Source organism: Lytechinus variegatus, chromosome 8, assembly GCF_018143015.1.
Source record: "Lytechinus variegatus isolate NC3 chromosome 8, Lvar_3.0, whole genome shotgun sequence".
Lineage (NCBI taxonomy): Eukaryota > Metazoa > Echinodermata > Echinoidea > Temnopleuroida > Toxopneustidae > Lytechinus > Lytechinus variegatus.
This window is the reverse complement of record NC_054747.1, coordinates 37,372,255-37,394,672: the sequence shown is the minus strand read 5'-3', so window position 1 is coordinate 37,394,672 and position 22,418 is coordinate 37,372,255. Positions and strand designations below refer to the sequence as shown.

The window sequence follows — 22,418 nt, the reverse complement described above, 5'->3', positions numbered from 1 at the left end:
CCTTTGTCTAGGGGGTTATTGTCCCCGGGGCAGGGTAATTGTTCCCGTTGGTAATTGTCCTCTGGGGTAATTATCCGGGGTAATTGTCCTCGGGGGGGGGTAATTTTCCTAAGGGGTAATATTATTGTCCGGGGGTAATTGTCATCGGGGGTAGTTGTCGGGAGTAATTGTCATCGGGGGGTAGTTGTTCAGGGGGTAATTGTCCGGGGTGAAATTGCCCTAGGGGGTAGTTGTCCGGGGGGTAATTGTCCTCAGGGGGTAATCGTCCTCTGGGGTAGTTTTACAGGGGGTAGTTGTCCGGGAGTTATTGTCTAGGGGGGTAATTGTCCAGGGGGTAATTGTCCTCGGGGGTAATTGTCCTCAGGAGTTTATTGTCCGGGGGTAATTGTCCTCGGGTGGGTAAAATTGTCAGGGATTAGTTGTCCGGAAGGGTGATTGTCCGTGGGGTAATTGTCCTAGAACCAATGATTGGACCTATTGGTGATTGGACCCGTGGCAACGATACCAAATGAGTATTAGCCGAAATGGATTTAGACAAAGTGATAGCGAACCATCTGAAGTTAGACCAAATGGAACATGTACGAAAATGAGAGTACACCAAGTGGTTATTAGACCAATTGGCTTTTAGACAAAAAGGTAATAGACGTAATGATATTGGACAAAATGGATATTGGACCAACTGAAAAAAATACAATTAGACTAAATATTAATAAACACACCGGCTATTAGACCAACTGGCTATTAGACGAGATGGTAATTAGACGAAATGGTTATTGGACTATGTTGATAGTTGACTAACTAATGGTAGACGAAATGATATCAGACCATGCGATAGTGGGGAAAAGGCAGTAGACGAAATGGTAATAAAGCGACAAATATCCATACAAAGAGTAATCCTGATTTCAAAATAATTTCATTCTCTTTTCGTGTCTCAAAATACTAAGTAAAAGCATGTTTTATATCTTATCTGTAGCTCGAGTCCTGAAGAAAATACCGCTGTGACATTATGCGTTGCGACATGTGACATTATGCGTTAACGATTTGCTGCGACATTATGCGTTGCGACATGTGACATTATGCGTTAGAAAAACTACGACATTATGCGTTGACTGCGACATTATGCGTCGGACGCTCTTGGCATAATGTCGCAGATTGCGACATTATGCGTTGCTGCGACATTATGCGTTGGTGCGACATTATCGGTTGTAACAAGGCGAAGATGATCACTGGCCGGTCTAACATATCTAAGAGCTCTAGTTGGTGTATACAGATCCAAGCAGTTACTTAAATACCGTGGGGCCTGTTTATTCAGTGTTTTGTAGAGTAATTTGAACGTAATTCTCTGTTTAAAAGGAAGCCAGTGAAGAGAATTACAGAGTGGTTGGGAAGGATGATCCCGGGAAACCTGTAAAATTAATCGTGCTGCCCAATTTTGTAGTCGTTGAACAAAGAATAATTGATTTGAGGGAATTGTAGAAAGAAGCCCATTGCAACAATCAATACGAGACAGAACCAATGAACGAACAGCATTTTGACAGGCATTTCAAAAGAATGTAATACTATCGATTTATTCTTTTTACAATATTGTAAATTTTGACTGAATGAAGAATGTGATGTTATTTTTTTCTTATTCCTCTAACAGTAATACCTTTAGCAAGTTTAGGACTCGTGACAGTAATTGGTGCCTCCATATTCATGATCTGGTCACGAAGGCATCGTCGTAAGGACAATAAAGGTAAGTAACTCTGAAATAAATATAAGTAGGTGTGGGTGTGTGTGTTTGTAACTAAATCTTGAATAAATTGTGTGGGTGTGTGTGTGATTTTCATGTAAATACACATGATTAGAATATTTCAAATGAAATTATTACTGGACATGTGTGGCTGACACACCTTGACATTTGTAAGGTTCATACCAAATTCCATACCAAATATATACTGTAGTTATCATGGTAAGATTACAGGTGTGAAGGTTTCACTTCGTAATTCCGAAGCTTCGTAATTCCGAAGGTTCTTTATTCCGAAGGTTTTGTGTGTTTTGTAGTAATTAAATTCCGAAGCTTCGTAATTCCGAAGGTTCGTAATTCCGAAACACGTAAATTGCCTATACCTCGATGTTCGTTAATCCGAACATTTGTGGCGTTATTCCGACCGTTCGTTATTCCGAACAGAAATTTTAAATGTAAGCTCTGACGGGCTCTGACCTGATCTAAAGGGGACATTTTAAGAACTTTTTGCAGTTAGCCATGAAGACGATGCGTGTTTCAACCAGTGGCGGATGAACGTATTTTCCTTTGGGGGAGCCAAAAAGGGGCCAATAGGGGCATTTTGGTGCAAACGGATATCTTCGCCATAAGATTATCATCTGTGTAAAGAGGTTGTGTGTTTTGTAGTAATTAAATTCGAAGCTTCGTAATTCCGAAGGTTCTTTATTCCGAAGGTTCGTAATTCCGAAACACGTAAATTGCCTATACCTCGATGTTCGTTAATCCAAAAACGAAAAGGGTTCGTTAATCCGAACATTTGTGGCGTTATTCCGACCGTTCGTTATTCCGAAGGTTCGATAATCCGAAAACGAAATAAGGTTCGTTGTTCCGAAGGTTCGATAATCCGAAAACGAAATAGGGTTCGTTGTTCCGAAGGTTCGTTAATCCGAAAACGAAATAAGGTTCGTTTTTCCGAAGGTTCGTAAATCCGAAAACGAAATAAGGTTCGTTAATCCGAAAACGAAATAAGGTTCGTTAATCCGAAAACAAAATAAGGTTCGTTAATCCGAAAAATGAAAACCGGGAAAGCAGAGGCAAGGGGGGGGGGGGGGTGGACACTTGCCGTTCAATTGTTATGAGGATGGGAAGGCAAGGGCGACCAAACGAATTTTCGTTTGGGGGTAAAGCCAAAAAATGAAACTCATACGTCAAAATGGGCACTTTGGTGATATTTTCACCTTAAGATTATCAAAAAAACTTTTTTTAAATGACTTCTTATTATGGCAAAATGTGTATTTAGCCTTTATTTTTCAGGAGAGAGTATAATGAGCGAGCGGCTTGGTGAAAAAAATCAAAGGTGAAGTTATAAAACTCGTTTTGGGGTCAATTATTCTTTAAATGGCATTATTGCGAGGTGTTGCGAGCGTGAATCACAAGCTAAAACTTTAGGGAATTTCAATCAAAATGGAAATAAGTTTTTAAAAATCCGAGCAAATTTTTGCTGTCACTAAAAAGATGTACATTTAACTAAAGAATTAACACGAGCGCATAACGCGAGCTTAAACATACTGACCAGAAAAGGAATCTTAAAGAAAGAATTTAGTGACCTCTTTAGGATACATATTTCACCAATCGAATAACTGAGAGTGCGAAGCGCAAGCTGAAAATTTGCAATATTCCAGCCTGAAAACTTTACTTTAAAAACGTATTTTATTTCGAAAACATGAAAAACAGCATATTTATTTTTGAAAAAGGATCTTTCCCATTTTTGGAAAAATACATTGTATGCATTTCCCTGTTTATTATTTCAATTTTGGGGTGCAAGTGCGCCCTGCCTCCCTCCCGGCGGATCCAAGTTTTGTCAAATGGGTGGGGGGCAATTTTTTTTTCAGCCATATTTTCCTCGATCGGCAGCTTAAAGTTGATTTTTGTTTGTATTTTGAAAGGGAAGTCCTAACAGTCAATGATTAGCTTTATATTTAATAATATATATAGCTATATTTTTTTAAATGATGGGCAATATGTTTGTGATCTTCAAAACGAGATGCCTATGTAACTAGAGCAAGAAGCGCGAACAGAAATTTTAAATATAAGCTCTGACGGGGCTCTGACCTGATCTAAAGGGGACATTTTAAGAACTTTTTGCAGTTAGCCATGAAGACGATGCGTGTTTCAACCAGTGGCGGCGGAACGTATTTTCCTTTGGGGGGAGCCAAAAAAGGGGCCAATAGGGGCATTTTGGTGCAAACGGATATCTTCGCCATAAGATTATCATCTGTCTAAAGAGGTTGTGTGTTTTGTAGTAATTAAGTTGAGAAAAAAAATTAAGTGATCTCTGATTGATAAAATATATATTTACGTTTCATTTCTGCGAGCGTAGCTAGCAAGCGGTTTGGGGGGAAATGTAAAATTCGCTTATTTGGTCAATTACTTTTAAAAGGGCATCCTTGTGAGATGTTGCCAGCGAATCACGTGCTCAAACTTTTGGAAATTTCATGTAAGCCTAAAATTATAAAATGATATTATTTACCCAGGGAAAGTCACTTCAATTCTGAAAACTGTTCTCCCAGCTATTATTATAATTATCCGTGTTTGTTACCAAAATGAATAATTTTCATTTTCGGAAATACGAACCTTATTCAATTTTCGGATTAACGAACATTAATTCGTTTTCGGATTAACGAACCTTCGGAATTACGAACCTTATTTTGTTTTCGGATTAACGAACCTTCGGAATTACGAGCCGTATTTCATTTTCGGATTAACGAACCTTCGGAATTACGAACCTTATTTCGTTTTCGGATTAACGAACCTTCGGAATTACGAACCTTATTTCGTTTTCGGATTGACGAACCGTCGGAATTACGAATCTTATTTCATTTTCGGATTGACGAACCTTCGGAATTACGAACCTTCGGAAATACGAACCTTTGGAAATACGAACCTTCGGAATAACCGAACCTTCGGAATTACGAAGCTTCGGAATTACGAATGTATGCGGTTCTCGAGACTGCAACATGAACTTCTTTTATTTTATGGAAAAAATTGGACTACGGTTATTGTGACCCGAAAGGCCATATTTTTACTTGCACCTTTTATTGTAAATAACCTCTAAGTCACTGTCAGCCATTGACTGCACATGCACCCATCTCAGTTTAGCTTCCAGTATGAGATGCATAAGGGAGTACTTATTCAAGATTCAAGAATGAACAGAATGGATGCAGGATCTACAAAATCTGTTTTGATTTTTCAAAATTGCTACCAATACTGCAAGCATCTTCATATGCACCTTGTCGCTCTTGCAAGACCGTTGTCATGTTTTAGATGTAATTATGTGATTATCTATCTGGAACAGTGGAAGGTACAAACGTGTACTTATAAAAGCTTTTCCTTGTGTGCCGTTTCAGTAGGTGCTAGGTTCATGGCTAATAATGCTTTCGGGAAATTGGTATTATTGGAATAAAATAATGATTTGCTCTAATTTAGAACTGCATTTGATAAAACATTTCTTTTTCTTTCTTTTTTTCAAATGTCTCTATATTTTCCCCGTAACAGGGCCTGGTAACGTTGACACAGAGGAAGGTTTGCCTCTTTTGGAAACCACGAAAACTAAAGGTAACATCACAGTCAATATTAAGGATTTAAGAGGATGATTACACAATTCCTTCACCCATTTGATAGTGTATTCTTTGCCGTTGACAAATGGGGTCAACCATATTTCTAAATAATTGTAAGTTTTCCATCGATTAAGGGACCTGATTTGAGTTCGGGAGTTATTGGTCATGAAATAACAACTATCTCGTCAGTTGACTTGCATAAATCTTCTTGGCACTGAGTAGATGGGAGTTATAAGGTTTCCAAGAGCAAATTCATCTCTTCCAATCATGAAATATTGCCACTAGCATCCCCCCACTAAATAGTATCCCGTCATATATTTACGACCGTGGATATTGGAATTGATCATGGTTTTGACTTGAAACTCAAACTTATTTTATTAATATAATTCACTCTCTCAGGAAAACTGTCCTTTTACGAACTCTGGATGATGTTGTCTAAAGTAAGCATATCTGACATGGAGAAATTGAATGACACCTGTGAAGAACTAGGTATCGGGAGATTGAAAGATGTGTTCACACTTCCGGAAGCCTACAAACATTTTTGTCAGTGGAAAGCTGACAAGGCACACGACGATGAATACGACCAAGCACAGAAATTGAAGACAGCTTTAGAAAAAGCTAGATACACTGATGCATGGAAGGAAATTTATGGTAATTACTGCATTATGAAATAGACATAATAACTACTAGGTAAATACAAAAATAGCAGTTTTCAATTGATGTGAAAGACCCCCATTTCATTCAATATACATATACTGATATGTCACACCAAGTGTGTTCTTATTTGTCCCTTATTTGGGGCATTCAACTATTAACTGATTAAAGAAATTATTAATCTCATAACATGTTAATATACACATATATTTTACAATTCGATTTATAATATTTCTTGTGTGTGATATTTGTGCCTTACTTCTCTCTCCACAGTCTCCCTCTCCCTCGTGCTCTATCTCTCTCTCTGTCTACCTCTATCTACACACACACACACACACACACATACGACAATACTTATTGTTTAAGAGATTTTTATTGACACGGCACTTTCCTATAATCGTTTAAGCATATGATGAGAAAGTACCTCACCTCATGTAATATGAACATACTTTATCATTTTTTTATTCCTTCATGTGAATCATTTTTGTTCTAGATGTTTTGAGAAAAAATACAATTGAAAATATATGAAGTGCAAATCCATTTGATAACATGATTGATCCATAGTTTATAGTGACTTCACATTACTAAAGAGACTTTTTATATGTATATATTGAAGGGCTTGAAGAGTAAATTACAATTAAAAGTATATATTATGTTAGTCGTTTACATACCCATCTCAATATGTCATGTCATTTTGTGATAGATACGAGGAGGAACTTGACGGTTGTGGTTGCCGAAACGATGCTACAGCATGTTTTGTGGCACATAGGAAAACCAGTGAAAATCGATGCCTTTCTCTCCGAACTTATTACTGGTCGCCATTCAACGGGTCTTAATGCCACTGACAAGATATCGGAGCTGATTCTCAAACCACTGGAAGAATTGGAGAGGTGGAGCAAAACCAGTTTTGATGAAAACCCGGTTACTTTGCTGAGTCTCGCTCTCGAGAAAGCACAATGTACACCAGTGGACAAAACTTTCTTCTGTGGTGAGTTTGACCTTTTCCCCCCAGAAGATGACCTTCTGTAATTCATTTCGATTCAGTTTAATTCATTTATTCAAATTAACCGTTCGAGATCTTACAAAATCACTTCTATCTAAAAAATCTATTGGTACAATTATGTTTTCATTCAATCGATCAACCTTATGTAACTCATTTTTTTCGTTTAATCACATTTCTTGTAATTTGTAGTACCTGATGAGCCAGTATCACCTGAGGAGCTACAATCGTTTATCATGAAACTAACTGGCAGGCATTGTCACATTTTACCAAGTGCTCTTGAACTGACCAATGAGAAGATCGCCACCATCAGCGATGAAAACAATGAACACGTATTTGATACTCAGTCTATGATCGGTGATTGGTTGAGGCAAAAGGAAACCGAGCAGGAGAGGAAGGAAGAAGATATAACTGAAGAAACGAGTTGTCTGGAAACTAGCCAACACATTAGTAGGAGATGTGAACTAGATCACGCAGCAATTAGTATCGGACGCTCTGATCTAAAAGGTATATTACATTGAAGATTAAGAACTTGGCTGTTGATCAGCTACACTCATACTACTTAAATTGTATCAAATACAGTAAATAACAAATGTATTTATACAATAATGAACTGATTTTGTGCTTCTTTATTCTGTAGGTTATTTGGTCGGATATAGCAGTTACTTAATACTGGAACGCGAGGAAGAAAATAAACAGACACATAATACTAAACATGCTCAAGGTATGCATACCATTGTACGAAATTCATTTGTTTATCTGCAGGTATCCACAAGGAGATTCAGATAAAATTTACACAAGCATTCGACACTTTTCATCCCTGTTATGCCTCAGTCACATTTGCTCTACGGCAACCGTACGACGAGTCAAAAACAGCCGTTTCAACATTGTTTTCTTAAAAGCTACATATAGATGGTTTTAATAAAAGTAAATAAACGGTTGTTTTCGACTGCATGACTGCATGGCCACCGTAGAGCAGATGTGACTGGGGTATTAATAATAATTATATCAAAAGCACAATCTATCATCTCACAATATTTATTATTTTGTCCAATTTCTTATATTCTGCCTCTATTTATATTCTTTAAAGCATATATTTGGAGAATAAGTAATTGATTCTTTATTTATTTTCTGTGATTCATTACTGAAATTGTTACAGATGTCTTTCCCGCGAACAAAGTGAGTGATGGCGAAATACAAAGTATCACAAAGTTTCTTGAACCAGACGAACGAACTACGTTATTCGGTGATCTTAAAGGAGAAGACTGCATCTCTGCAATCAAAACTTGGATGGAGAAGGAACTAGCGGCAGATCAAAAGGCAAACTGTCGAGAAAAACTTTTGGCAAAGCTGAAACATATTGGAAAGGAAGGTAAGGCAAGGCAGGGTAAAATATACCATTATGATCATACTGGCTGGGAAGAGAGAAAAACGATCAAGGTCTTTCCACAAAGTCTCAAACTAAGATTAATGTAAAACAAATACACTTAAGCTAGTAGATTAATGTTTAGAATTACTTTCTTATCTATAAATCATTACATGTATTTATTATATTTTAGTGTATGCCATCATGAATATGCCTGGGAGTTGATGTTAAAATTTTCGAATTGTCTGGGTTTTATTTCAATTTTATGTCCTGCAGGTCTCGTCCCTTTGGAAAGCAAGGAAGGTTTGTATCACGTTGAACTGGTTGATATAGCATTTCGTCTCTTGATGACAGACGTGTATCCACTGGCTAGGGCCCTCGGCATATCCGAAGATAAACTAAGATCATATAGAAGACTATATCTGACTCCTTCTAACATGTCCAGAGGAACAATAGGAGTCTTGAAAAATATGTGTAGAAACGACGAGACGACCAGAAGCATGAGACGTGAACTGTGTGATATTCTCAAACACGGGTTTCCAGAAATAAGTCTCCTGCTGAAGTACGGTAATCAACTTAGCCTTTCTTTTTCTTATACCGTGCAGATTCAATTCAATCAAACGAAAGGAACTTGACGGGGCTGATGGCATCATCCACTCGTTGTTTCTTTTGTTTTCCTTTATGAAATGTTCTAATTTCCTCCTCACTACGAAGTGATAAATCTGTAAAATGTGAAATTAAAGCAGATAAGAACCAATAGCGCCATCTCGAGTCCTCAACTACTCATATACCTAACCGGTAAAAAACACCATAATTTATTGTTCGAATACACATAAAATGAAATGCTCCGAAAATATGCTTTGCCCAATTGATTGTGGGCTAGGCAGCCGATGTGCAGCGCCAGATCGACGAGGCTCTATCCCTTTAATCGTTGAACGCCAAACAGGGTAGCAGCAACTCTCATCTTTTTGACGTCTTTTGGTCTGACGCGGCCGGGGTTTGAACCCCGACCTCCCGGTTGTGAGACGCACACTCTACCAACTGACCCAACACACCGGTCACAGACACTATTTCACACCATAATGCTAGCGTAGTCTAGCAATATAGACCCACTTGACTGATGACATGCTATTTAACTACTCAATATAATTGTGTCACCAAGTAGCGTAACAATTACTTTTCCTCTCAAAACATTTTAGTTTCTCTATTCAAATACAATAATAGGTCGTTTATTATCTGTAGTATCAGTAGATACCTGAAAACGTATATTTTAAGACTATGTATTGATAACACACGGTCTATGAGATACCACACACAATTCATTCCCCCTTTAAGGCGGTTTTCCACTAGGGCGCGGACAAGAACAGGAAGGGTTGCGGAAGCTACTTTTGTCATTTCGGCATGCTGTCCGCAACCAAATCCCGTAAAAGATTATGCAAATGATCTTGTCCTAGGACACAACCAGGACTGTCTGCGTATTGTCGTAGGACAATCCTGGGACTGTCCTAGGACAAGATTATCTAAATAAATTTGTCGGCGTTCGGTGCGGACAGCATGCAGATTGTATTAGGACAGAATCGGAGACATTTAGGACAACGTCACGAGTGGTAAATTCAAGGACTAGGACAATCGGACAACTTGCGAATACTCCATGAAAATTATCGTTCATATATCTTTTTAAATTAATTTAAGGGTGTTATTTGGGTTTTCTTCGACTACAAAGACTAAATAGGATTTTTTTTATTTCAAATCGAATTGCATACATTGGTGGACATCCCAGGGGGACAGGGGCGACGCATCCCCTCACTCTTTGGAAAGGGGGACATTTGATATCAAATGCCCCCTCCCTATATTTGGAACGAGCGAGAAAGAAAAATAAATGGAAAGAGAGGGAAAAGAACCAGAAGGGAAAAGAGAAGAGAAAATGAAGAGGAAAAACAAGAGGAGAAAGACGAGTAAATTAATAGGGGGGGGGGGGATTTTATGTCACTATGTTAAATTTTCGCTCACGCTTTGTGCTCGCATTGCCTAATCTATGACATAACTTGCTCAATAGACTTATATTGAGCTTAAAATATCAAGTTTTGAAGAAAATATACAAAACATTTCTCGGACATAAAGTTTTCGATTTGTTTGATTTACGAATAGATTTTATAGTTTTCTGTAAAATAACTATATTTTATGGTCTAAATATGAACATTTTCCGCTAGCGCTAGCATTAGTTGATTTGTTAAATAACTACTCTCTTCGTGTATTCCATATTTTTTTGAAAAATATCCCTTTTTAGGATGGTCTGATTGTGAAGAGTATCGACTAAAGCTGCTCTCTTGCATTTTGATTGGGGAGTTATGCATACCTGTATCAATAATTGTAACAAATTATTTTAAATTCCTGTTTCATGACAGTTTATCAAAATTTTCGGCTCGCAATTTTCGCTCGCATTATTTTTGTTAAAAATAATATCAACCCATGCATCCTATTCATGATTACAAAATGTCCAGTTATCTGACCTTTATATCAATTTTGCGCCCTTATTAGGCTTATTAGATTAATAAGTAATATAATAATATTTTCATGACTTCCTAATAATCATTGTCCGTTTTTTTTTTGTCAGAATGGAATATCGACAAGTTTTATCTCTCGCTTATGAAGATAGTCATCATAGTCATAATGGCCCGGTCGCAACTCAAAATATATGTAATGATAAAAATATAAACTTGAGATTCGCACTCGCATCATTTATTAAGTGCGATCCATATCCAATTCGTAACTGCGTTTTATTTTTTTTTTAGATCGGAAAATTAAATATCTTTAGCTCGCTCATCGCGCTGTTATTATTGATATCATAATAAAGAATGTAATTAGAATGTCCAGATTCTAGGTCTAGATCTAAACACACGCACGCATGTTTATTTAGATTCCAATGTTGTGCCAGTTTCAGATCAGATTACCAAATATTATTATTAATGTAAGAATATTACCCATCTATCGAATTATCCATCCTTTTCCTGATTTACGAAACGTGAGATGTCGAATTTCGTTTCGGCTCGCGCTTCGCGCTCACATCAAGTGTATAGTCATACCCCTTTCCTGTTCATGCTTTTAAAAGGTGCTTAGAATGCCCAGTATTTAGGTCGGAATGTAAATTTTGATAATTTGATAGTTGAAATATGTAGAATAAAGGAAAGTGTGTTAGCGGTGTAATGTAGTATTCCCTCTTTGAAAGCAGATTTTGTGCATTTTAATACATAACAATGAATTATCTCGGATCTTGATTTTTATTTAACCAAGGTAACTTTTAAAAGACTGCATATGTTCATAGCAAAGTCGGGGCTCTCTTTATAACATTACCTTTTTTTTAATCATTTTTCTACAAATTAATACATAATTATATTACAAAAGAGGAAGAAAACAAGAAGTTAGGATGCAAATTGCATTCGACAGGCACATGCGAATAAATTGGTGAGGTGGTCTCCCCCCTCCTTAAAAAAGTACAAACAGAAGAAAAATAAGTGGAATGGAAAGGGAAACTTAAAAAGTTATAAGGTGGAAAAGAAAAAGGGTGTGCCGTGCTGATACGGTCCTCCTCTCTCTGCTGCTGGCTTACCCATCCCAGTATTAAAGAGATAATACAACAGCACAAAAGAAATAGGAATAAACAAAGGAGATGAATGAAATGAGGTGAAATAGAATCAAGGAGGAAAAAAAATCGCGATAATGAGCAGAAAATAAATGGTCGAGATTGTGAATGTGTAAGATTAAAAATATCAGTTTTATTTTTTGGACGAAAATGTGAATCCAGTGTCTAATCGCCTTTGCCTCCTCTTGTACCAATTGAAATAGACTAAGGAAAAAAATGTAAATGGGCAATTCCAGGAGGCCGAATGCAATCGCAACGCCCTATTGATTGCGTAAAAATATGAAAAATGGAGTAACCAAAGAAGAGGGGGGAAAAGAAGAAGAGAGAAGAAATTGACGGACCTGCAGACAGGGAGAATATCAGCGTTTCAGCTAGGTCAATTTGTAAAAAATTAATGATCCATTTCGTGCTTCATACTTTCAAATGTTTAATCATAAGAAGATTGTGCACGCTGTTCATTTTTTTACGAAAATACTTATACTTATCACTGATTAAATCATTTCGTCTTTTCTTTTTCGTCCTTGATGCTCATATTCTGTGTTTATGAGAAACATGCTCTTTGCACGACTTTTTTCAGGAAGGCCTATTTTTTGTAAAGAGTCTTGGTGTAGTGGTTCTGACTCCCGCCTTGTTAACGGAGAGTCATGTGTTCGATTCTCACCGCGGTCTAAACCGTCCTTTGGCAAGACGTATTGCATACCTTGCCACTCGCCACCCAGTTGCTAAATGGGTACCCGGTTGGAAGCGAAAGTTATTGTATGCTTGAATTTGCAAGCGCCATTTTGAGGCTAGGATGAATGCAAGGAATGCTTCCCAGGGTGTGGAAATTTGTGCACTTTTCATGCGGGATTGAAATGAATCCTGGGGTAAATCGTTTTGAGCCGTTCTGAGAAAAGCGATGTTTATAAACTTGCTCTCATTTATTATTATTATTTTTTATTAATGACACCTCATTCATGAACAAAGTGCTTAAAATGTAATAGGAATGTAAACTTGAATTTCAGTTTGAAATCTACACCTGTATTCAGTGTTGTAGTCAAGGCTCAAACCTTCAAGGCCAAGGCCAAGGCCAAGGCTTTAATACCCAAGGCCAAGGCTTCAATAACCAAGGCTGAGGCCAAGGCATGGAAACCCAAGGCCAAGGCCAAGGCCTGAAAACCTCAAGGCAAGGCCAAGGCATTTCAATTGTACAATATAAGGAAAAAATTAGACAACAATGCTTAGGCGGCATACATGACACACAGGACCAAATGTATAAAAGGTGTGAGCGAGCAAAATTTTTTACCCTTGTACATTTAAAACAAAAATAATTTCATGATAGGTCATGTAGATTCAGACATAAAATTAAAATAAGTATATAGTTACCTTCGTACATTTAATTATTGTTCTAGGCGATTCACATTGCAATAATTATTATTACCAAGGTGATCTGATCCTGGCATGCCCATTCTTAACATACGTCTTTCTCCTCTACCTGGGACAGGGGAGGCAGAATTTTTTTTTTTCGGGGGAAGGTCAAAGCCAAAAATGCACTTACAGTATAAGTCCAAATGAGAATTTTGGTGCAAACAGATATTTTCAAAATGAGATTATCAACTGTGTGAAGAAGTTGTGTGTTTTGTGGAAATTAAGTTCAGCAAAGCTTTTTTAAGTGATTTCTAATTGATATAACAGATATTTTGATTTAGGCTTTAATTTCCCGCTATTGAAAGCATAGCGAGCAAGTGGTTTTGAAAAAAAATTGAAGTTGTAAAACTTGAGTTTGGGTCAATTTTTGTGCTAATCACTGTTAAAAGGGCATCCTTGCGAGATGTAATAAGAAATGAAATTTAAATATTTTGAGCTGTTTTTGTAATCATAGAAAAGGTGTACATCTTACTAAACAAATCAACGCGAGCACAAAACACAAGCTGAAATTTTTACTGACCAGAAAAGGAAGCTGCTGGAATGCATTTAGTGACTCATAAATAGGATACATAACTCACCAATCAAATAATGCGAGCGCAAAGCGCAAGCGCAAAAATTTGTAATATTCCGACCTAAAAACTAGACATTCTAAGCATTTTTTTTGGTGTAAATTGAATGCGAACCTTACTCAACAATAATGCAAGCACAATCCAAAAAATTGTTGATTTTGAAACCTAATATTTGCTCAGTATGCCATGCTTGGCCCCTCAAAATATTTGGTTCATCATGCCATTGATGCCAAAGCCCATTTGGAAATGACAAATTTGAAGTTTGTTTTCAAGTTTACCGAATCTTTTCAGAATATCATTAAGACTTAAAACATTCTTGTTGGTAAAAAAAAAACAATACAAGGAAAACCTAATGGTATAGAAATAAACCTTGTTATCATTCTTTAGAGTAAGCTATTTTTAAAGTATGAAAATTGTCAAAATTGCAGTCAGATCTGTCAGAATTATTCCTGTCATAAAATCACTATAATCAGTGGCGTACCGTGGGTCACGGCATGGGGGGGGGGGCACCAGCAAAAACTTGGAAATGCCTAGTGAGCGTGCCCAATTGCCAGGTATACTGACCTAATAGCGATATTTTTTATAAGGACAGTGCCAATAAACGGACATGTATCTCACTAGTCAAATTCGCGCGAGCTTAAATTTTTTGATATTCAAACCAAAAAAGGGACATTACAATCAATCTTTTGTAATTATGATATGTACCTGTCTCGCTAAATAATGCGAGCGCGAAGCGCAAACTGATTTTTTTTTGTAAATATTGACCCCAAACAGGAAGCTTTTAAGGACTATATTTTAGGAATATTTTATCTATTAAGATTATACACATTTCACCATAGTCATCTAATGGGAGTGCCAATGAACGCTTGCTGATTTTGTTAGAATCGCATCTAAACATGCACATAAAGCACTTGTAATCATGATTAACATACCCATCTTACTAATCAAATCTTTCGAGCGCGAAACGCGAGCTGAAAATTTAGGAAATCAGACCTGAAGAGGGGCATTTTTAAGGCTTGTTTGTAGGAATTCAAGAAGACCTTACATAGTTCACTAACCAAATGATGCGAGCGCGAAGCGCGAGCTGAAAATTTTTGATATTCAGATCAGAAAACAGAAAAAGAGACATTTTAAGGACTCATTCTAGGAATTGATGGAGAGACATCTTTCACCAATCCACTACTGCGAACGTAAGCACGGACAGGAAATGTTTTATATTAAGACCTTAAAATGGGACAATCACCTAAAGTATTCATGAAAAAAAAGCATACTATTGTACATGTAAAAGAATAACTCGAAGTGCGAGGAAATATATTTGTTAGTTTGGTGTATATGACTTGAAAACGGGAGGTTTTAGTATAAAAGGATTATATATCTCGGTAAACAGACAATGGGAGGAACAATGAAGACATATGCCCTGAGCCAATTATGTTTCATTTATATGAAAAAATGTTTCTTATTTAATGTAACATAACATAATTATAACATTATAATGAACATAAATGTCTTCTTTCCCACTACGTTTCTCTTCCTTTCTCCTCTTTTCCTCCTTTTTTTTAGTCAGCCGATGGGGGGGGGGGCACGTGCCCCCATGCCCCCACCCCCCCCTGTAGTTACGCCACTGACTATAATCCTAATAATTATTTCATTATTATCGATATTGTCATTATCCTTATTAGTCATGATCACATCATATTACCAATAAATAATATTAATTTTCATCACTTCTCTTTGTTAATTATGTGATGATAATTGCAATTGATGGCACTGCTTAGTACACTTACTGCTTCTGCTGCTGCTACTGCTGACTGGTAGTATTTAGTGTCATTAGATATACAGAACAATTGAAACATTATAATTACTTATATAAAACAAATAAAAGAACAAAATACAAAATGCCTTGAAAAAGCCTTGAAAATGCTTTGAAATTTCAAGGCTCAAAATCCTCAAGGCCAAGGCCAAGGCCCTCTCAAGGCCAAGGCTTGAATGTTCAAGGCCAAGGCTCTGAAAAAAATAGGCCTTAAGGCGCCTTAAGGCCAAGGCCGAGCATCAAGGCACTACACCACTGCCTGTATTATTAATTTTGTTATGATATTTGTCATATTTGTAAAGTCAAGCGCTGCCTGTACGGTCCCTTTTTCAGTCGAGTACATTAAAATAATCTAGTTCATAATCAAACGTTGCATGAAACATCTATTTTATGTTCAGTACAGAACAAATAATCTGCTCGCATCATTGCCAGCTTAATTATTCCAAGAAATATTTGAAAAGTCCACTTTTCAGATCAGTAGAAAATGCTTGAAATATTCCTCCTTCAAGTCTGTAACCCCCCTCAAAAAAAAATAAACTCGTGCTTCGCGCTCGCGTCATATGTTTAAAACACTGCTTGAAATATTAGGTTGCCCATTTTTTTTAGTGATATACTAATTAGGCCCCTTGACCCCGTACTTCTTTACTCTTTGTGTTGTCTTGTATTATCCCGTTGCCCCTTTTACTGCACTGACCACAAATGGCTTTTGCTACTTGTGTGCTCGTTCCATACATATTACTATATACTATTATCCTGAATCACTCCGCTTGCCTTCCTATTCCAGTCCGAACGTTCTTGAAACAGTCCGCTTGCCTTCTTATTCCTGTCCGCACGTTCCTGAAACTGTCCGCTTTCCTTCTTATTCCAATCCGTATGTTCCTGAAACATTCCGCATGGCTTCTTTTTACCTTCTTGAAGCTGACCTGATTGCGGATGGTTTCGGAAGACGCGGAAGGGTTTAGGAAGGGCAGGACATCAGCAGGACATCGTCAGGACAGGGTCCCGAAGGTGTCAGGAACTCAATATCCGCCTCCAAATTTTGGTCTCGGACAAATTTTGATTTCCGAACAGCAGGAAGGGTTTAGGACAGCATGCGGATACTTCCAGGAATGTCCGGACAAGTTGCGGAGGGTCGCGGATTGTAATTATTACATTCCGCGCTTGTCCTGACGCTGTCCTGGCCCTAGTGGAAAAGGGGTATTAAGATGTGATTAAAACATTTAAAAGCAAAAGAAACAGTGGTTGAGGGGCATCATCGAGTGTCTCGTTTGCCTGTCACTGAGTTGTGCATAATACTGTTTTGTAGAAAACAAGCGAAATTTTGAAAGTCATTACTTATTTTATCTCCGATTTCGATGAAATTTTCATTGTTATGCTTGTTGACTTTTCTTTATTTTGAGAGGTTGTACTTGCCCTTTGAATATAATTATTTAAAACTTATTTCCTTCTTTTGAATATGCTTCTAGAGAAAAAAATACATTAACAACTTCCCAATTAATGCAAACAATTCTTTTTTTTTTCTTCATTTCGAGTCATTTGCTCATTTGAATCATTATTAAAAATTAAACATCCTAAAAATACGAATTCCACAATTCGTCTATGCATGAGGATGGTAGACAAAAACATGAATCATGCAGGTAACTATCGAAGAATGTCGTTTTGCAGATCAGATATCGGTGATTTTCTTTTTTTATATATATATTAAGTATATTTCTACGTGTGCGTATGTGCAATTTGTTTATGTTTGTTTATGTTTTCCCTTATATATTAGTTGTGTATAATTCTTTATTTTCATTGTTTTATATGCATTGTGTTATCAATTTCATTTAAAGGGGTAATCTTCACAAGCATCATCTTCACTTTGGCCCAAACCATGTTATTGATTGTTATATTTTGTAATTGTTTTATTTTGTTCATATTGGTCTTATGAACTTGAACTTTTTCATATCTGATTTTTTTTCGGAGGAATTATGTTTTGTTTAGGGTTTCATCAATCTTCAGAAACTCGTGTTATTCCCCCCTTTTTTATTAAGCCAATAACAAATAACGTTTTTTATCACCAATCGTTTTTTAATGTGTAATTTTGTTATTTTTGTTAAGAATCGTGAATATTATGAAGATAGATATCACGGGCCGTTTCATAGAGCTGCCGTAAGTTAACTTGATTTTTCGATCAATTGTCATGATTGTGGATTCTTCCTGTACATGCTGTAGTTAATTCTGGAGCCCAGGTTCACATAGAAGTTTCATCATATTAAATTCTGTGACTTACAAACTGGCCGTATAAAATGTGTGTGGCAGTATGATAATTATGTCATTTCTGTTTATTCTTTATAGGATATGAATTGTCTCAGGCTGATTTGTATGACGTCAGCTTTGGAGAAGGGTCCAAGGAGGCGAACCGCACCAAAATTCGTGAGAAGTTGGAAATAAACAGCAAAGTAACAAACACCATGGATATGCTGAAGTATTGGAGGTCTTTAGTGAAATGTCCAACATACAACTGGAGAAAAGCCCTGGCCGAGGCGGTTTATCCTGTTCTAGAGAAAGAAGTGGCTCTTGGCATTCTTACAGGTGATATTTCCCTTTCTGGAAAAGCCGTGGTGTATATATCTCTAACCTTTTAATTCAAAATAACAACCCCTATCTGACTGGTTCCAGAGACGAGCAATCAAGTAAACACAAAATTAATCAATAAACATATTGAAATACATGTGTAAATGTAGAACAAAAGTCAATATTTCAATATACCTCAATATGTCTGTGTGTATGTCCTGCAGGTTGCTTGTTTCTTTGAACATATTTTCTTCCTTGTTTAATACTTCTCATTGTTTGTATTTATTGTATTTGTTACTTGTATGCAGGGCCCCAAAGAAAAAAGTGCTTAGTCCACTGATGGGGTTACCCCGGGTAAACAAAACGAAATAATAAATAAACAGAGGGTCGTGTGTTCGAATCCCAGCGTCATCTAGCAAGGTGTTAATCCACACTTTGTCACTCTCGATCTAGGTGCTAAATCGGTACCCGGTAGGATGCAAAGGTTATTGTATGTTTGAATTTGCCAGCGCCATTATGAGGCTCTGATGACTGCGGGGAAATGCACCCCAGGGAGTAGAAATTGTGCCCCTTTCGTGCGGGATTGAAATTTATTCCATAACCGGGGTAATAATGTACTGTAAAACGCTTTGAGCCATTTTGGGAAAAGCGCTGTATAAAAAAACTAGCTATTATCATTATTATTCTTTAATCAAAACACACCTGCATCATTGATATTAATCTTTGGAATTGGCCACATTTGAAAAATTAGGAAAAGTTAAAGACCTACCTGAACTATGCACAACGCTAATATCTTTCGAAATATATATATATTTTTTTAATCCGGTTTTATATTTCATCTTCAGGTGACATTCGTCGCAGTGGAAAGCAGGGTGGAAATGTCAAAAAATATCTTCAAGACACCTTCATACATCTACAAGCACTAAATATCGCCATTATTCTTGGGGTTGAGAACATCTCTTCGGACAAATTGACTTACGGGGATGTTCTCAACGTGTTAAATGAATCACTGAAAAGCCAACCACCGAATGAGAAACAGCGTCTATTCTTGCGCAAACGCCTCCATGACGAAGGATTCCGGAACTTTTCGGCTGAACTGACCCATTTCGATGGTACACAGATTATGCATTCAACGTCACAAAAGAAATAATATTACACACGACAGTCAGGAAATAAGTTTATATATAATTTCAGATAACATGCAATGTTTTGTGCGTATACATGTTGAAACTGGGGTGGGGGTCTTCAAGTGTGTAGATCTTTTACTAAAATTTACAAAACTTTTTGGGGGATTACAATATTTTGTCATTAATTTTAGTTAATCATTGAAATATTCGTAGGGGTGCAATTTATGTATTGATCATTTGACAGTAATGTTCTGTAGTACACGAAGTCTTCCTCTCGGAGTGATGTAGAACATGGCCATGTAGGAATGGAAGTTGCGGTTTGTTTCTTATTATGATATTTATGTGTTCATTAATTTCATGACATCATTTTATGCACGATAAACATGTATTTTTTCAGGAATTTGTAGTGCTTGCTAGTTCACTGTGTTTACTATAGGGCTCTCTGATGCTTATCCTGTTGCACTCTGTTGCTTTATCAGAGCAACTTAGAAAGGTAGCAACTTGAGATTTCATTTGCTCATCGAAATGACAACATGATGTCTATAATTATGTAAATTATCTCAATTCTTTAATTTTCATCATCCAGAACATGCATACTCTAAAAGAAAGGGCATTCCTAAAGAAATTGAAATAGCGATAAAGAAAGATGTTGCCACTAAGTTATCTGAAATCCTAGAAGTTGATGTCAAACTCTCCGAAGCAGCATCGTATCTCAAGCAAGTCTTGGAGGAGTGGGTTGGTACACTAAGCCGTAAGCCATTACAGTCGCAGAACCGCATTCTTCTCAGTGATCGACTTTTGAATGAAGGTTTCGTTGATTTCTCACTTGAAGTCATGTTAGGTACCGTCATGAAGGGTGAGCTTATTGTGCTTAAATCCAGTCTCCCACAATGCGATTCGTTGCGATCCGAAATTCAAATTAATTGTAATAAAATTTTATATGGATATTCCGACAAATAAAATATTACGTATCATAGTTGAGGAAAATTGTAAGACTACTGAAATCGAAATTCAGTCATGTTTGATCCTCCCTGAAATATAAAGTCAAATTCAATTCCAAATCGTAAAGACGTCATCATCGGCTGCGACTTGAAGCCGATTTAGATTTTATTCCTATCATAGGCTTGCTGCAAAAAAATATGGTTTTAGTTATCCTACCAATATGACAAACTTTGAATAAAATTATTTTTCTTCTTGGAACTTTCATATTTAATGCAAAATGCGTTTTCTTAAAAACAATTGCGTCCCAGCGGATCGCGTAGTGTGAGACGGTCTTAATGTAAATATTTTTTTTAAGTTCAGAAAAGATGGAACCTCGATACATCTGTATTTTCTCTCTTTGCTTCCGCAGACTCATGATGCTGTCACATCAGGGAAACCTACCCCAGATAGGCAGCATTATGATATTAATAATGATAACTAGAAATATCAAGGAATTCCTTCCTCCCGACTTGTACTACACCTGGTGGGTGTTTCATAGGCAGCTCGCACAACTTTACTCGCAACTGGAACATGTTCTTAGGTCAATTATACAGAGATGTCACATAACCCAAAAAAGGATCACAAGTCGTGCGCAAAGTCATTCGTATCTTACAAACAGCTTTATGAAACAGCCACTTGGTTGGAGAGTGGCAAATGCAGATGAATTCCTTGCAAAGGACGCGAGTACCACTGTGGAATTCAAACCCCGGTCATTGTTCAAAGTCTGGAGACTTATCCACTGAGCCACAATAGAAAGCTAAAAATGATTTTGTATGATCACTGAATTAAAAAAGTCGGGGTCACATGCGTGAACAAAAGTGTAACATTTATTTTTGTTCTTATTCAAATTTGCTTGCAGGTCTCGAAGCAAGGAAGCCTTTCGATGTTACACACGCTCATGACGACGGTCTCCTGCGTTCTGAAATTTAGTTAACTAATATTTTTCATATAATTTTTTTATATTCAGAAAGAGATTGTAAATGATACGTGTGTCTAAAATGTATATATATGTAAAATCTATGTAATAATTGATTATGTTGTATTATGTTGAACATGTGGAACGCAGAAATAAATTTCAAGCAAACAAACAAACACACACCATGACAAAACCTTCCCCAGGCGCGGATCCAGGAGGGGGCCGAGCCGGCCCCGGCCCCCCTATTTTTTGGCAACCTGCAAAAAAGTGTACTCTTTAACTTCATCGAAACGATGAAAAACAGAAAGAAAAGTAAGAAAGATATATTATACCCATGATGAGTAATTTACAGCCTCGTAACGGCCGGCCCGACCCCGAAAGGAAAACAGAAAAAGGTGAGTGGAAGAATTGGAAAATAGACTTCATATAAAAAAATTTTGCTCGCGCTTTGCGCTCGCATTAATTGCCTGTGTAATGAATGTCATTCAAGAGGATTAAATGGCACTTAATATACCCAATTCTGAAATCAATTTGCACACATATTTTAGCTCGCATATTAAGCGTTCATTATTTTGTTTGATTTACAAAAATTGTTAATATATACCAACATTTTCAGCGCGCGCTGCTCGCTTGCATTGTTTTATTTGTGAGATACTTATCCTCTTTGGAAATTCTTACCAAAATTTCTCAAAATGTCCCTTTATCATGTGAGTATATGAAAATTTTATGCTCGTTCTTCGCGCTCGCATTTAATTGTTTGAGACACACAGCTTGTTCTTTATTTAAATAAAAACACGCTTAGACTGTCCAGTTTTCAGGTCGGAATATCAAAAATTTTGAGCTCGTGCTCCACACTCTCATTATTTAAATGATGATACTTGTACACTTCATTAATCACTAAAAACAGTCGATCCTATAATTAAGTCCCTTTTCACGCGCTTCGCGCTCGCATTGATTAGTTGGATACTTATCTTTGTTCATGATAAAAAACTGCTCAGAATTTCCGGTCTAGGGACAAGAATTTGAGCTTGCGCTTCGCGCTCGCATTATATATGAAGACCAACAATAAA

At 37.0% G+C, this 22,418-nt stretch overlaps 1 protein-coding gene across 1 annotated transcript; it reads left to right on the top strand.

The window, feature by feature from the left end:
* Window positions 1-6,686: 6,686 nt before the first annotated feature.
* LOC121419694 lies at window positions 6,687-21,369 on the top strand. The gene is made up of 8 exons (XM_041614154.1): window positions 6,687-6,964; window positions 7,169-7,483; window positions 8,136-8,348; window positions 8,619-8,909; window positions 18,106-18,342; window positions 19,170-19,436; window positions 20,038-20,307; window positions 21,292-21,369. The coding sequence occupies exons 1-8, from the start codon at window positions 6,718-6,720 to the stop codon at window positions 21,360-21,362; spliced, it is 1,911 nt and encodes a 636-aa protein (XP_041470088.1). The 5' UTR covers window positions 6,687-6,717; the 3' UTR covers window positions 21,363-21,369.
* Window positions 21,370-22,418: the final 1,049 nt, after the last annotated feature.